At 37.9% G+C, this 17,596-nt stretch overlaps 1 protein-coding gene and 1 long non-coding RNA gene across 12 annotated transcripts in view; one reads left to right on the top strand and one right to left on the bottom strand.

Annotated features, from left to right (window-relative positions):
* Nucleotides 1–1,570: 1,570 nt before the first annotated feature.
* Nucleotides 1,571–17,596, bottom strand: part of LOC129718572 (uncharacterized) — a 120,562-nt gene continuing 104,536 nt past the window's right edge. The window contains exon 4 of the long non-coding RNA XR_008726971.1: nt 1,571–1,669. This is a non-coding gene — a long non-coding RNA (uncharacterized LOC129718572). The remainder of the gene's footprint in view (nt 1,670–17,596) is intronic.
* Nucleotides 2,239–17,596, top strand: part of LOC129718570 (neurexin-1b) — a 265,446-nt gene continuing 250,088 nt past the window's right edge. For 10 of the 11 annotated variants that reach the window (XM_055669463.1, XM_055669464.1, XM_055669462.1 and 7 more), the window contains exons 1-2: nt 2,239–2,835; nt 13,373–14,228. In XM_055669463.1, coding sequence (XP_055525438.1) covers nt 13,608–14,228 — 621 coding nt within the window. In that variant the 5' untranslated portion in view covers nt 2,239–2,835; nt 13,373–13,607. Of the gene's footprint in view, nt 2,848–13,372; nt 14,229–17,596 lie in introns of all 11 variants that reach the window. The other variant, XM_055669455.1, reaches the window with a different exon arrangement.

The raw sequence follows: 17,596 nt of genomic DNA, 5'->3' as shown, positions 1-17,596 counted from the left end.
GTCTGTCTGTCTGTCTGTCTGTCTGTCTGTCTGTCTGTCTGTCTGTCTGTCTATTATAGCTTTTTAACCATTTTTGTGAATTTTGGAATCCCTAGTGTATACAAACGTGTCGCTTAGTAATTACTAGCCGGATTCGTTGCTTAACGTTATGTTTACGAGAAAACTCATTCAAGTGTCTGTAAAAGTTTTCTGTTCCAGCGCACCAAAATTCACAGAAATGGTTAAAAAGCTATAATCTTTTATTTTTTCAATTTGAGATCTAGGCCCAAACTTGTGTTTACCAGTGTAGTAATTAAAAATGTTGTAATGACAAAAAGTATAAAACTTTTATAAATGCACAAAAGGACAAAAGGACTGACAAAATGTCGAAAAAATGTGTAAATAAAACAAATAAAGAAAGTAAAAATGTCAAAAAATATTTTAAAAAGTTAAAGGGAATATGTATAAAATAAGGTCAAAAACATCTGAGAAAAATGACAACGTAGGTCAAATATTACAAAAAATGTCATTCATGTGATTGAATATGTGATTCCTGCGAATTATGGTGCCCCCAGCCAGTTCGAAACTACTTCAAAAGCTCGCAGGATAATTACTCGCCAGGTTCCTCGCTTCTACGTTTGCTTATGGGAAAATTTAACTAGGAGCATCAAAGTTCACAGAAACGGTTACTAACATAAAATAGTTAATTTATCATCAATTCGAACATACCTGTGTTAACAACTAGTCGATAAAGGCAAAAAAAATTGCCCCAGAGTTCAAACTGGAAAAAAATAAATAATTAAAGCTTGTAATTCATTTCTGTGAATTCTATTCTAATTCTAGCCAGCTCGGAAATGCGTAAATTCTTCAGAGACTTGAATGAAGTTTATTCGTAAGGAAACGTAGAAGTGACGAATTTGGCGGGCAATTACTCTGTGGCCTTTTGAAGCACTTCCGAGCTGGCTGGGGGCAGCAACATTCACAGGAATGATTAAAAAGCTATAATATTTCTCTTTTTGTTCATTTTAAGCTCCAGGGCAAAAACTGTGTTGAGTCTTATAATGTCAAAATTGAAAAATGTTTGGTAAAGAATAGTTGTGTTAAGATAAATGATCTTTGAAGTGTTAAAAGGAGCTGAAAATTCCTGAAATATCTGAATCGTTTTTCAAAATAAAGGAAGTATCAAAACATTGAAACAAACAGAAATGAAGACAACGACGTCAAAATTAAAAAAAAAGGTTAGGACAAAAATGTCAAGCGATATATTTTATTTTAAAACTACCAAGATATCAAATGAGACCGAATACATTCAAAAACAGTATATATAAATCGTTAAAAGAGATCGCAAAGAGGGATACATATAAAAATCTGTTAAAAAGAATATAATTGGTCTTTCGGTAGGTTCATACAAAACAAACACGAACATTACCTTGCTATTTGACTCACAAAAATGACCGCCTCCAACACTTTTGCTACAATAACAATCCTTAGCTCAGAACTAATAAAACTTATGGCCAAATATAAGAAAGTTATCGACTTACCAAAATAATGGATATTGGAACAAAAGATTCAGCAGCTATAGTTTACTTCTACACGGCTATCGAAGCTCTCTCGTGTTCTGACAAGTACAAACGAGTAATTTTCCAAAACAGCTTATTCAAAATGGTGCAAAGAGCATTGTTTCATCAACCTGTAAAAAAATGTACAAACTTAAAATGTATTTTAGCAACACAACATGATAAAACTGAAATATCAAAAAATGCCCCGCACAACGGTTTAAAACTCTTTAATATTAATTCGTTCAACAGTAACGCCCTTTTCAAATAGCCTTCCAATGAATGAATCTTCCGTCCGTCAGTCGCGAATAATTGTCATCAACACTGACTCCTGTCAAAATTTCTAACCAACGCGCTTCACCCAATAGTAGAAATCTTTCGTTCCAAAACATAGTGTTGGTGTCGTCAAATGCCCACACACTGCAACGGTATATTCCCCCCGTTCACAGTGCGCCGAATCGCTCTCCACTGGTGCGTTCGTTCACCAAAACAGAGCACGCAAAAGGGAAAAAAACTCAACACTCGCAGCAGCACTTTCTCCCATCATTGGGAAGGTCGAATCACGATGTAACTCAACCTCCCACGGCGCGCGGACCGAAAGCTCTGCTCTTTCCCTTTTGCGGGAGCGTCGTCATCCTTCTATCCGTTGGTTGGAAAGTTAACCAACGACGGCGACTGTCGCCGTTCCGAAGAGTGCAGTTGAGCTTTGTAACCCGATGTGGACGGACAGGGAAATACCCGCTGCGAAACGGTCGACACGATTCCGGGAAGTGACTCTGCACTGCACTTAGTGGACTGGATTTTCTTCTCATCCCCATTTTTTGCCACCCCAAAACTTCAAGCACTACTACTCCTGCTCTGCTTTGGATGAAGTGTGCGGAATTGCAAGTGCTGTGAGGCCAAGTGGATTCCTGGAGTTTACCGCAGTGAACCGACTGTGCAAAGAAGATGAAGAATCGGGCAAAGTAGTTGACTGTTTGTGTGTGTGTGTGTGATTTAGTGTGAATTTCCTGGAAGATATCGGGCACGCGAAAGAAGACAAAAAGGTTCTGAACGCGAATTCTGCCGCTGGGAAATGGCAATTTTAACTGTACTCAAAGTGATAAAATGTCGACTAAAAGTGACTCGCGACGAGGTCAGAGCATCTTGCTGCATGCGAGCGGGATAACTTTTCTTCGATCATCACACGCTGGAAGGATTTTCCCCGAGGAGTTCTTTTCGAGGATTACGTGATACAAATATATAGACGAGAAAAAGAATTAATAGTTCCTGACGACAGTCGAAAAAAAAACTAGTGAAGGTGAGAATCTTAGTGAGTTGTAAGGTTGAAACAGGTTTTACTTGTTCTGGTGGCAGACAAGAATGAAAAAAGGTGCGCGTGTTTGTGCGTGTATTTGTGCGATTTTTCCTTCGCAGCGAAATAATTTGCTACTCGCTTACATTGTTGGGGATTAAAACAGCTGAAACAGACAAACAAAACGAAATTATCAGTAAAGCAAATGTTAGTTAATGCAGCGGCAGCTGAGAGCAGGATCCTGTGAGGATATTTTATATTTTCCGATGATTCACCCCCTCACCCGCGCGCGTTGTAATGTTTGGCAAAAGTGAACGAAAAATGCCCAAACTCGATGGTCTGGCCGTTCGTTTCTTGTCAAGGATTTCTGTATTGATTTCTCTGGCGGTTCTGAACCAGTGTCACGAGGAAGGTGAAACAGAAGTGATGAGACAGAGGAGAGAGATGGAACGAAAAGGAATGAAGTGTGGAGAAATGTCCTAAAAGGCAATTTCTCTCTCTCTCTCACTCTTCAAGTTGAACTAAACTTTCTCCCAGAGTGCTTTTTCTGAGTTGGGAAAAGTCGGAGATGAGTGACAAGGCGAGTATGTGTCTGTGAATGCGTTGTGTGAATGTATGGCGGTCGATGTAACAATGGTTGTGGATTTTACTATCAATCTGGCTGTAGTAATGAATCCCGTTACAATCAGGAGTACGCTGGAAGATTCGGGAAAATAGTATTGCGATACGGTTCTAATTAATGGTCAGCGTTCGTTCTTTGGAATCAGTGATTGCCGCTGTCAATTGTGAGGGGGTGTGCGTGTATTTGTGGATATTTTTTGTCCGTTTGTTGGCTGAAAGCGGACATCTATTTTGAGAAGATTCCATTGAATAATTAATTTCGTCTGCTCTGACTGTGATACCTAACGATCTGTATAGACTTTTAATTTAATAACTCTACAAAATTGTTTCGGCATTTTAACTTAAAAGTATCTCCGAAAATGTTTCTTAAAATGCTCTTCGGCATCATAAAACAGATTGTTCGAAATTGTTCAAAATATTCATTAAAGAAGAATATCTTAAAAAGTAAGACTAATGAGTCACTTTCGAAATCTTATTGAATTTCTTTCGAAATCCTCTTGGAATCACTCCTGCTTCCAAAATATAGTGTGGACAACGGATTAATCAAGAATCAACTGTGTCCATCATTCGACAAAATTGATTAATATCGACAATTCCAATGACGGCAAAGAAAAATCTAATTAACTAGCGGTTACTAAACATCAATCGATTATTATCATTTTCGCCATTTTCTGGGTGCTGGGGAAAATCCCCTGCAAAACAGACGCAAACTGCTGTAATCACGGAATGGGATTTGATTAGGCGTTTTTGAAAAACGTGGATAAAAAATAAAGCAAAAATCCGAAAATTGTCTCACCATTTTCACAGAAAACAGATAGCGAATATAAGTTTTCATGCACATTTTCCAAAATTTTCTATTGGTTGTAACGTCAACAAAACAAACGCACCGGAAGTTTCCGAGGCTTTGAAATCTCCTGTAGGGGTTTTGGGCCTGAAGGAATTCCCTCTCAGATGTTTTATGGACCCCACTAAAGCCAGTAATTTTTGAACTTCTGTGAACTTCCTGCAGTGTCAATTATTCAAAAGTTACCTGCTTATACTCCCCCCAGACTTACTTAATCTCTCATTTTCTATCAACTTTATCATCGCCTCAAGCGAAGTTATTGAGAGGTATAACGTGCTATGAGTGAATGAAAATTTCCGATGGTTCGACAAGTTTTTTCTGTCTGAAGAAAGGTTTTTTGTGTAGAGGAGCCTGAGAGCAAATCAATGCTTAAGTTCTTTGATATCGAATGATCTGATTCAAAGCTCAACAAAACCGTCCCTCTCAGTTAATGTAAGCGGTATGCTACATTTCATACTTCTGTTCCAGTTGACTTACACTTTCTTGCCAGCAGGTATTTTCCATTATGACATATTAACATTTGAGAGTTTCGCAATTAATCTCATTTCAACAACAGTTCAACAGTTTTAACATGTTTGAACCTTTTTAACATATTTAATCTTGTTCAATGATTTCGTCGTTTTTTTAGATAATTACCATTTTTTTAATTTATCACGTTTTTCGACGTTTTGAACGTTTTTCAACACTAATTTATTTTTTTGAACTTTTCTCACTATTTTTTATCTCTTTTGAAATGTAGGTCATGTAGGGATATACTTTTTGACTTTGAATCATTTTTACCGTTTTAATGCTTTGACATGTTTTTTTTTTTGTTTTCTCGGTTGTTTTGCCTCTGTTCGTTTTTTTTGTTATTTCCAACGATTTTTTTCACATTTCTAAACGCTTTTATACATTATAAACAATTCTTACCGGCCTCGATATTTTGCACGTTATGGATATGATTTGAACGTTTTGCCATGATTTTTCAAATGTTTTAACGATTGAATTCTTCTTACGCTTTTTGACACCTTCAACCTTCTTTGTTCTTTGTTAAGCCTTATTGAAATTGGTTGTTTTGAAATTCTCTTAGACTGAAGCAAACTTTTGAAACATTTTATACCTGTCCCAACATTCTTGACATTTTCATCTTTTCTACCTTTTGTGACATCTTTAACCTATTTGACAGTTCTGAATTTCTTAGCTTTCTATTTAACAGTTTTGTTCTCAATTTCGATCCTTTTTTTGGACCGTCCTTAACATATTTTACCTATTGTGATAAATTATTACAATAAAACCATTATAAAAAATTTTAAGACCTTTTGAACAATTTCCCTATTTTTGGCCGTTTTTGTAATTTTTGTTTATTATGTTTAACCATCCTAAATAGTTGTGGCATGTTGTTTTTTTTCAATTGCAGATTTTTTTTCTCAGGAAATTTTCACCATTTCAAACCATTTTTTTAAATTGTTTTTTAAATTGTGATTTAACATTTTATTACAGCATTTTCATTTGACTTTGACAATTCGGAGTGTTCTATTTTGTTAACCTTTTTAAACGATTAGATAACACATGATTCGCCCTAGAGCTCGAACTGAAAAAATATAAAAGATTGTAGCTTTTTAACCTTTTAACCAAAAAGCCACAGAGTAATTGCTTGCCGGGTTCGTTGCATCGTTTGCTTACGGGAAAACTTCATTCAAGTCTCTGAAGACTGAACGCACTTCTGGGTTGGTTAAAGGCACCACAATCCACAGGGACCGCTTGAAGAAAAGCTATACTCTTTCACTTATTTATTTTTGCAGATTAAAGTAAGATTTCTAACGTATTTTCACCTATTCGTTTTCTACCCTTTGTGAGATCTCTAATCACTCTAACGGTTGACTTTCATAATTTTGATCTTCATTTATCATTCGCCTTTTTCTGAAACTTGCTCAGAAGATTGAAACCATTTTGGCTTTTTCATTAATTATTGCGATTGGAACTTTTTCAAGTTTTTTTCTTGTTCAAACTTTTATGACAATTTTCAACAAATTTTTGATATTTTCATAATTTTCGACACTTTTAACTTCTCAATGATTTTGCATTTTAGTTTATTGTTTCTACCTAAGATCTATACTGCCGGTAACCGCAAGTCAGTCCCATCTGTAATTTTGTCAATTTTGAGTTAGCATCGTATTTTGGCCTAGCTTTGAGTATATTTTCAGATGTACCGATAAAAAATAGTGGTTTGTTCAACAAAAGTGGAAATCAATACCAAGTCGAATTGTCACATTAGGCAAAGTAACCGCAAGTCAGTCCCAGATGAAAAATAACCGAAAGTCAGTCCCGATTTACAAAAAAAAAACATGCAAACATGAATGGGGAGTAAAAAAAAGTTCGATACGATCGTTTAGATGAAAATAAGTTATCTAGTAACAATTATCAATTATTGGGATTATTTTTTAGTTTGAATTGGTGATGAATTTATGTGGAGCAATTTTCTGCTAATACGAATTCAAGTCAATTTTTTTTCTTGGTTCGCTTCTTCGTAGATCTATCCGCATAATCTTGAGTATCGAAAAAACTTGCATCAGAATCGTTCCAAGAAATTTCCAAAGGTGATGCTCGAACCTCAAATGGATTTGGATCAACTTGACATTTGATGTCGGAACTGCAGTCCCGGCTTCAGTTTCTTTATCCGAGTCCTCACCGGATGAGCTATCATCGGTTCCGTACATCATGAGATTTTCCAACGTCGACATTTCTTAAAAGGTTCTCATGAACATACACTTCCTAACAGCGAAGGATTGACAGTTTTCCACGGCAACGAATTACAACACGTCAACACGCACTATAGTTTCAACATGGCAATGTGACTGACTTGCGGTTACTTTTCTCTTCGGTGTAGAATGTAACGGCAAGTCAGTCACACTCAAGGTTTTTATCATAAAATCAATTATACCAATGGTTTTTACAACGTAATTAGTGCGGGCTAGTATGCAAACTATATTTTAGCATGAATATTGTCAAAATAATTCATCTTATATAAGTGATAACTGAGCGTGAATGAAATATCTATCGAAGCTGTTTTCTCGTTTTAACATTTTTACAGATGGGACTGACTTGCGGTTACCGGCAGTATAGTTCTGACATTTTTTAACTAATTGACATTTTTTCAACATTTTTTTCTTTTTTCATACTTCTTCCGAGTTCTGCCTTCAAATATTTTTTTACCTTTCAAGGTCTTTACACATGTTTCTCGACATGTGGCGTATTTTACATTGCGATTTAATATTTTATACAACATTTTCGTTGATTTGAGACATTTCTAACGATTTTTACCTTTTGCGAACGATAAGACAATTTTTGACGTTTTTTCGTTTTTTTTTTCTGGAATCTCTAACGGAAAAACTGTTTTCTGTTAATCTTCATTCCAATTTATTATTATGTTATTCGAATTTTTTGAATATTTCTAACATATTTATTTGACATTTTATGTCAAATAAATGTCGTCGTTGAAGAGTTTTGTCATTTTATGACATCTTCAAGGTTTTTATACATTTTCAATGATTATAAACTTTTTTCAAATTTACACTTTGCTTTGTTTGATTTTTTCTGTTTGTACAGTGCTCGTCAAACTTTGTGCCCTAGAGCTCAACCAGAAAAAATGAAAGGTTATAACTTTTTAACCATTCCTGTAGATTTTGGAGCCTCTAGCAAAGATAGTAGTGCATCAAAAGGCCACAGAATAATTACGCGCCAGGTTTGTCGCTTCTACGTTTGCTTACGGGAAAACTTTATTTAAGTCTCTGAAGACTACGCACTTCTGACTTGGCTAACGGAATATTTGCCATGGCTGACGAGAATATGCGTGTTGGCATGGCTTTGAGTTATTTCTCCGTTTTATGTATCATTTCCTCCTCAGTTTTCGCGACAAAATTGATGGGGTAGATCTTACGCTTCAGGCTTGCCCAGAAATTCTCAATGGGACGCAGCTAGAGGACGTTGGGCGTGTTTGCTGACTTGGATACCACATCGATATTTAGCCGCAGCATTATGACGGAACTTCCGATGGGCACTTCGTACTATAAATTTCCCCGTTTAAGGCCAGTCCTGAGCGAAAGAAAAGCGGCATTGACTTCCCTTTCTCGTTGATTGTCAGCCCCAGTAGCACCTTCTTGAGGAGCTTGGCGTGTGAAATGAACTTCACCTCGGAGCTCCCTTCCTTCGTGGGGGAAGTAAAATACGAAGCGCCCTGCCAGTCGTTGCCATTTAGGGTGATATAGGTTTCGTCATCCATCACCATCGCCCCGTCGCCATTCGCCGGGAAAATCTTTTTGTTCGCGCCAAAACTCCCGCCTCAGCTGGGCATTACTGCCATCCGTAAGTGACCAGCTGAGGCCCAAGCGACGCTGGTTTGCGCGCGATTATTATAAGCTTTGTTCTGGCTCGACAATGCTGCCGTCCGAGAGGCAGCCTATAAAAGCGCTCTTCACAGCAGCGCCAGTGTTCATTGTGGTCAGTCAATTTGCGTCCGGCGACAGCGCCGGCACGCTGCTCAGTTGTAAATATTTTCCGTTTAGAATAAATGTACAGTAATTAAAGTGAAGATTTGCGTTTGTGTCGTGGCGAAAGAAAGCTCGTCCCTGGGCCGTAATTGCCCCACCTGTGATGCCAAAGGGCGAATTTAATACACAACGTAGGGCCGTGCGCGATCCCGGACTTGATTCATCTAATTAGGCCGCTACGCTGCGTCATTGCTCCGAGACCAGTGGAAGAAACAGCCACTTCCTAACATGTATGTCCATGTTCGCCAGGTATATTTTTACTGAGAGGCCGGTTACACCGACCTCCTGGCCAAGCGCAGGCAGTAGCCACTTTTTCCTCGGTCTTCCTCTTCAGCTTCCTTAGGAGCTCTGTTTTCGGCTGTCCAGAGCTGGGCATTCTTTCGGTACTCTGATTGTTATCCAATAGTGCCAAAGTGTTGTAGATGTCGGAAGGGAGGGGGGGATTCCGGCGTCCACAAAGTGTCGCACGATGTTCATTTTCGACGCGGTAGGGAACCGATCTTCGACCGCGCACTCTTCCGAACGGAGTAGCTTCACTATTTTTGCCATCACGATTAGAGTTAGACTGATAGAGCTGTCAATTTTTTTCAGCTGGTTCATGGGTTACTATGGTTGATGCGGCATGAGTAGTTTCGTTAGTGGGTGTGAAGGTGAACCCATGAAAAATCGGCAATTTTCATCCATTTTTTTAATGCAAACATTAGGGGCACCAAAATTTGCATGAACGGTTAAAAAACCATAATCTTTTTTTTTTTCAGTTTGAGCTCTAGGGCCTGTATTCATTTATTTACCTTTTTATGACTTTTTAGATAATTTCAATATTTTCCAACCTCCTTTTATAGTTTGACTTTTAATAGTTTTGACATTTAATTCTACATCTTGAAGGTATTTAGGATCTCAACGAATATTAGCATACCGTAAGCTGGGGTGAGATTTTACCGTAAAAACTCAATGTTTGTCAGCCATCTCATGACGATCACAAGATAAATCTCTCTTGAATAAGTTTCCTCGCATACTTAACAAGGAAAGACTAGTCTTCTGTCCCGGAAGAGATGGCTAACAAGTCGCAGATTGGGCGGCTCAATCTCACCCCGGTTGTCGGTACTTTAAATTTCCAATGCTCGGAATATGACTTTTGAAATTTCTGTTTATGTTAATTTTACCATCATAAAACATTTCTTATGATTTTATTTGGAAGTATTTGCCAATTTTCGAACTAAATTTCTATTTTTAACAACGGCTTTTACCCGTTAACATTCAAGCTCATTAAGCAGACAATGTGTGCAGTAGAGAAAGCGAAAAATAAGCGAATTGGAAATATGATACAGGTTTGGAAAAATATCCAATTTATTTTTATCTGTAAGGTTTACTTACGTACAACTTTTTTTCCTGTTCAGGATTCGAATATTTTTAACAATTCTAACAACATATTCGATGTTTTTTTTTTATATTTTTAATATTTTAAACATACTTTAACGTTAACATTGGTTGATATTTTAACTAAGCGTTTTTCGATATTTTCAACGATTTTCGACATTCTATTTTTTTCTGTTGACAGTTTGTAAATTTTTCTAATTTTTGTTTACAGTTCTGATCTCTAAGTCACTTTCTTACGATATTATTCGGGCTTGTTTCGATTTTTTTCGTTTTTTTTGTTTATTTTTGGCAAGTTTGGCCAATTACAACAAATTAACTTCTTCAAGATTTTTTTATTTCTTTTACCTTTTATGTTTCCTTTTTATCGATTATGTTAGACTTTTGATATTTTGAATTATTTTTTTTCTGGCAGTGTTTATCGTTTAAAAACCTTTTTGCTTCACTAAATTGTTCGAAGATTTTTGACGAGTTTGAAAATATTTTTTTAATTTAATTTTCATTTTTCTCGAGCGTCTTGTGACATTTTTATTGTTTTCAATCTCTTCAAATGTTTTCTAAACTTTTCTAGCAGTTTCTGCTATTCCCAACGAATTTTGACATGTTCATTAAGTTGAACATTTAAATTCACAGTTTATCATTTTTATTGTAGCTTTGCCTTTTATTTTATATTATTTGACCTGTCCTTTTTCCCAATATTTTTTTGCTTGTTTGAACAATTTTAATTATTTAGTCTTTTTAAGACATTCCTTAAAGTTTTAAACTTTATTGGTATTATTGATCTCCTTAGTCATTCCTATTCTTTTTGATAGTCGACATTCGGTAATTATTTTGATTTGATAAATCTTTGAATTGGTTTTTGTTTAATCTGAGCGTTATTGTGGATCATTTGATCTAACCAGTTAACAGTTTATCAAAGTGATGGGTCTTAACATATCTAAAACGTGATTAACCAAGCAGAGATATATGAAATGTACCCCCCTTTGATACGTTAGTAATTTTATTGTGGTGTTATATACTTTTAGCTGTGTGAAAATGACTGATTTTGTGCCGAACGATGGTCATTTGCGGAAAGTGTTACTTTCCCCATTTCATCCAAAGAAAACATAGGCTGAAGCGCATCGAGAGTTGAAAAATTTCACTAAAATGCTGCACTAAGTGGATCAACTTGTCGTGACTGGTTTCGTCGTATTGAAGACGGTAGTTTTGATGTTGAAGGAAGGCCAGATACCTTCGAAATCGCTGAATTACGAGAATTCCTCAATGAGGATCCATGTCAAATGCAGGAACAGCTTGCTTTGGTGTTAGGAGTTACCCGCTGAGCTATTTCCAAGCGATTGCTTATTTCAAATAAAGTTACATTTATATAAAAACACAGTGCATGAACATAGTTGCTCACCCGATGTATTATTAAAAATTTTCAACGTTTTGGAAATATTCATTTTACCGTTGTTTTTAAACCATTTTCATTGCTGTGGACTTTTTTTTATTTTCTTAAATTTGAATATTTTCAACGTTTCATGAAAATTTTTAACGGTTTTTGGCATTCGTTTGTCCTATTTACCATTCTGATGTGTCAGAATTTTGATATTTTTGTTTGTTATTTTTTACCTTCTTCGATCTTTTTACATTATCAAAAATTATAACACAGTATAATTTAATGTTGAACAAAACAAATTTTCCAAACTTTTGTCGGTATAGAAGGTTTCCTATCTGATTTGTAGGTACTTAGTTTGTACTAAACATTGTTTGACGCTGCCAAAACGCAATATTAAAATCGAACCCACAAATATTGTCTCCTTGTTGCCAAAATTATTAAACAAGATTCACAGAATAATACCACACACGGATTCACACTTTTGAGAAAACAAAACTTTGGATCTAAAACCAGAAAATTGAAACCAAATTCAAAACGTTTTTGAAACTGTCAAAGATTCTTAAGAAAACTTTGAAAGTCTATACCATTTATTGAGGTTTTTAATATGTAACTAAAATCTGATGAATTTGAACATTGTTTGCAGTAAATCATTGTCATGCCAATTGTAAATCAATATTGGGACCCAATTTCAATCTAACCTCAGATTATTAAAAAAATCTACCGATGCAAAATGAGAGCTGCTGACATACTTTTAATTTCGCAGATAGCTTTCAACCACGTTTCATCCGAAATGTTTCAAAATTGTTCATTTCAGTTCCAAAGAAACAGAACCACAGAGTACGGTCTACTCCCACGCATTTAATCTTTTTCATCCTACAGTCTGTCGGTTTTTTGGGGGGTTTTCCTCACCTATGAATGACACGAATCTACCTCTCCACTCCATTCTCGTCAGCTGACAGCCAGCGGCCACATTCTATTCGCTTTTCGTTCCCCTCACCAGGGAGTATTACGGCGATTTTTTTCTTTCCTCATTTTTCCTAGATTTCTTTATCCCCACTAAGTGGAGTCCATTTCTGTAGGGTAGAAGCGCTGGTTCTGGTCATACCAGAATTTGTTTTATTCCCACTTATGCAGATATTTTACAAAAATCTCTCTTCAGCTGTATTTGTCAAAAATACCACTTTGAAACCCTCAGTGGCGAATATAAAAACTAACCATCCGAAACAATCAATACCTTTTACGCACAACATACTATGGCCAAAGCCGATACTTGTACTCCACACAGTCACCCACACAAAGCGGGAAATCCTTTTCCAATTCGCCGAAACGACATACGATGTCGTGGTCTCGTATGTGTTTGTGTCTCTATCGGTGGAACGTTTGCATATGCTGTGCATTTTGGAGCGTCGAACGTAAACCGATACACCATTATAAACACAATGAAAGTGTCACTATCTTTCGGAGAATGCAGCGTAAAAGCTGCAGTTGCAGTTATTCAATCGCTGGAGCATCTCGGAGCTAGAAAGTTTACCTGCACAAAGAATGTTTCCCTTTTCAAAAGTATTATGGGGAGAAACTCCCCAATCACAAGTAAGCCCCTGATTACAATGACATGTCCATGAAAATTCATGGGCGAAATTTGAATTCACTTCGATTCGACTTTTTCTCATGCATAGTAAAAGTAAATCAGACGTGAAGTGGATGTGCCACCAAGAAAAAAAGTGTAACCTATTTCAACCACTCGACACAAAAAAGAAGATGGATAGTGTCTAACGTGCATCCTGTTTTTGTCACCCACAGTTAATTGTAAAAATTTAGATTGTTGTGTGAAGTGAAGAGAAAAAACAAACAGAAAAAAAACATAGAATTATTAACAACAGCGAAATCTCGGAGCTTGCAGCGGTCGAGAACGAAGAGCGAATAGCGCGTGAGTTCCTTTCGGAAAGCGCCAGCACATGTGCTTCGGTCAGTGAGTGAAGTTTAGAATAATTTCTCATCCGCGAGAGAGATCGGAGGAGCACTGCATGAGAACAAGATGGCCGCGGTTCGTCGTAAAGCTCTCCCAGCCGAGAAGCGCGGTGGCCAATGTCAGCATCGGGGACCGGCCTCCACCTCCAGTTTGTGTGAATGGAAATCCCCCCGAAACACGTCACCGCCGCTCGTAAAGTGTATGAACGGCGACAGCGGATGCGCCAGAAATAGTCGTAATAATCGTCACCATAATCGTAACCATCGTGATAAAATTCGGCTTGACTCGACGAGGCGGCCGGCCAGTGCTGCCAGCAGTTTGCATCATCTAGTTCTTGCGAATGTTCAGCGGATGCTGTACAGCGTCCCCAGGCTGGTGCTGCTGGCCGGGCTGATTCTGGTCTGCGCCAGTTCGCACTGCTGCTCGGGTTTCATGTTGGACGGGTCCCAGAATAGTTTTGCCCAGTTCCGAAAGTGGTACACCGGGCTGAATGGGACCCTAGAGTTGGAATTTAAAACGGAACAACCGAACGGGTTGGTGCTGTACACCGACGACGGTGGAACGTACGATTTTTTCGAGCTGAAACTGGTCGAAGGTGCGCTACGATTGCGTTACAACCTGGGCGGTGGGGCACAGATTATCACCGTTGGGCGCGATCTGCACGACGGACACTGGCATAAGGTGCAGGTGAGTGAACGGTTTCTATTTTATTTTTTCATACACACTGTAAGTTTGACACCTGATTGCATTAATTGAATCGAAATAACTGGTAGAGACTTAGGTATAAAACTCATATCTTATTTTTTGTATGTTTCCGAAAAAAAAACGTTATGCTCCGGGGGGCGTTTTATACATGCTTACCCTACACAAACATTCTCGTTACATACCTTACTATCAATATTCATGCATCCAAAAAGCACTTCACAACCTAAAACACTAAACAAACACGAAAGAGTTTTATTTTTTTTTTTTTTCATGGAAGGTTATCATGTTAGCTTCCTCACAAAAAAATATTACGACCTTGCGTGCAGCCTTCCGGCTGTTAACCGGAACATTCGCCATGGCGGACGAAAACATGCGTGTAGCCATGTTTTTAAGCTCTTTCTTCGTTTTTCTATAAATTTCTCCTCCGTTTTCGCGACAAAATGGTTGGAATAGATCTTGTGCTTCAAGTTTGTCCAGATATTCTCGATGGGAAGCAGGTGGGGAACATTGTGCGGATTCGCCGACTTCGGTACCACATCGATATTTAGCCACTCCATCTCCTCCAACGATCGCTTCGAGTAGTTGGCCGACGTCAAATCTGGCCAGAACACCGTGTCTTCGCGCTTATGGTATTTCTTGATGAACGACGCAACTTCTGTCAGGCAATTCGTGCTATAAATTTTCCCGTTCACGGCCAGCCCGGAGCGAAAGAAGAGCAACTCTGACATTCCTTTCTCGCTGATTGTCAGCCACAGCCGCACCTTCTTGGGGAACTTGGTCTGTGAAATAAACTTTACCTCGGTGCTCACTTCCTTCGTGGGGGAGGTAAAATACGAAGAGCCCTGCTAGTCGTTGCCATCCAGGGTGAGATAGGTCTAGTCGTCCAATACCACTGTCGCGTCGCGATTCGCCGGGAAAATCGACTTGACCATCTTATTCAACCGCTGTCGCTGCGTCATTGCTTGCAGCTCCGAGACCAGTGGACGGAACTGCCGCTTCCTGCATGTATGTCCATGTTCTCCAGATGCTTTTTCACTGTTTTCGAGCATGCACCAACCATTCGGCCAAGTGCACGCAGCGATTTAGCCACTTTTCCCTCGGTCTTCCTCTTCAGCATCCTTTGAAGCTTCTTGTCGCTCAGGGTCGTTGGCCGTCCGGAACCGGGCTTTCTTTCGATGCTCTGATGTTGTAGATGCCAGAACCGGCATACCCGGTGTCCACAAAGTGCCGCACGATGTTCGTTTTTGACGCGGTGGGGTACCGTTTTTTGAACGCGCACACTTCTGAACGGAGTAGCGTCATCACAGTTAGAGTTTGACTGATAGAGCTGTCAATTTTTTTTCTGCTAACTCATGGGTTACTATGATTGATGATGCATGAGTAGTTTCGTTAGTGCGATTGAAGGTAAACCCGTAAAAAATCGGCAATTTTTGTCCATTTTTTTTACCGCAAACGTTATTCGACAAATGCAATTTTACTATATAAATTTGTTAAAAACAGAGACAGAGATGACCCAAACAGAATGGATACGTTTGCGTTGCGTTGACGTCAATGTGACAGTAGATGTATGGGTTAACTGTCAAATTCTGTCAATTTTTGAATGGCCGGGACTTCACGAAAAATGAATCAATTCTGACAAAACAGGTTTCATTTTACTGAAAAACTGTCCTAGTTTCCTGGTATTACTTGAGAACTGGACGTGCCCAAGGGTCACTGGAAATGTTTCGGATTTCCGGAGTGTGTGCCGGGGTGTACATTTTTGCAACGCGTAGAACTTTTTCTGAAATTCTGTTTCACTTAGGTTTATATGTTGTCAATAAATCAGAATTTATTTCGGGTTCATTGGTAGCCATAGATTGAAAATTTGCCAAGGAATCATCGAGGTATGAATTTTTTAAGTATGGGTGTTGATTTTGGCGGTTTTTTCCCTGTTGGGTACTAATTTTCTTTGAGCTTGCAGCACTCTAGCAGAATTCAATCGAACATTGTGGGTGTGTAGGTCTTATTAAACCAAGCAACTTTGCAATCTCGCGTTTGGAAAGTTATCTGGATTAACATTTAAAAAGGTCAGATTATTTTCACGCGGATTTTCTCTAAAAGGTTATTTATGCAGTTTTTCAAATTAACGTGGTTTTCTACGCGAATTTTTGAATTAAAGCGGTTTATCAAGCAGATTTCTGTATTAACATGGTTTTTTCAAGAGGCATGTATCCCCCCTAATCCCCCTAATTCTCTAACAAAAAAAAAATCCCCCGCGTAAGAAAACCTAACTGTATTTGAACATTTTTCTTATGAATCAATATATCTTAGTAAACATTATCTGAACTTTCCTTCAAAAATATAAGAAAATGAGTTACAGATCCTACTCTGAAAAACATATAATTTTAAAAACAAAAAGTGATTTTAGAAAATATCGGTGATCTCAGATTTTTTTAAATGAAGTATTTTAGATAGACAATTTAGTTGCCTAAAACGTTCTATGCGTTGCAAAGGTGTACACTTTGACACACACTCTTGAAATCCGAAACATTTTCGGTGTAGGTTGGTCACACCAAGTTCCCAAGTAATACTAAAATAATACTGTTTTCCAGTGAGATGAAACCGGTCATCAAAATTGATTCATTTTTCGTGAAGTTCTGGCCATTCAGGATTCGAAAGAATTTTATTTATCTCAATTATTTTGTCTATCCCCTGTATAAACCAGGATACTTTTTTGGCGCAACAATTTCGTTGATTTGGGTTTTTAGTGGAACTAAAAATTGTTTGTTGGGTGACAGATACTTTAAACTTAAACAGTTCCAAGTTAAACTAAACAATTACCAGAGAATTAACAATAGACTGCCGCTATGCATGTCCATCATATTATAAGAGTTGGCAAGCCAAAGAAAATGCATTTTATTACAATTTCGTATCATTGCTTTTTATGAGATGGTGCAAAAGTTTGGATATTTTTTTAAAGTTCTCCAGTACTAAGTTGTCGAATTCATCTGTTCTTAGGAAACTAAAAACTATAAATACCTTTTTAGTTACCATTATTTCTCAGAAACTCAGTGACACCCGGGCGAACCTTTTCACCACCCCCAACAATGCTAAATCTTGTCGAATAGCAGCACCCAACAAATACCTAGCGGCAAAAGCAACTCCTGGGGTAGGGTAGGTGAGGTCTCCTTCTTTTGGGTCTCCTCCAGTAACCAGCCGCACTGACATGTGCTCACCCTTATAATATCGATAATTATCGTTAACGTCAAAAAATTAACGATAATATCGATGACCAGCATTTATCGATATTATCGATAAGTATCGATAAGTTTCCCATCACTAATTTATGCACCGCATGAAAAGGTGTACCA

This window comes from Wyeomyia smithii, chromosome 1 (assembly GCF_029784165.1).
Source record: "Wyeomyia smithii strain HCP4-BCI-WySm-NY-G18 chromosome 1, ASM2978416v1, whole genome shotgun sequence".
Classification (NCBI taxonomy): Eukaryota; Metazoa; Arthropoda; class Insecta; order Diptera; family Culicidae; genus Wyeomyia; species Wyeomyia smithii.
This window is presented reverse-complemented; position numbering and strand designations above follow the sequence as displayed.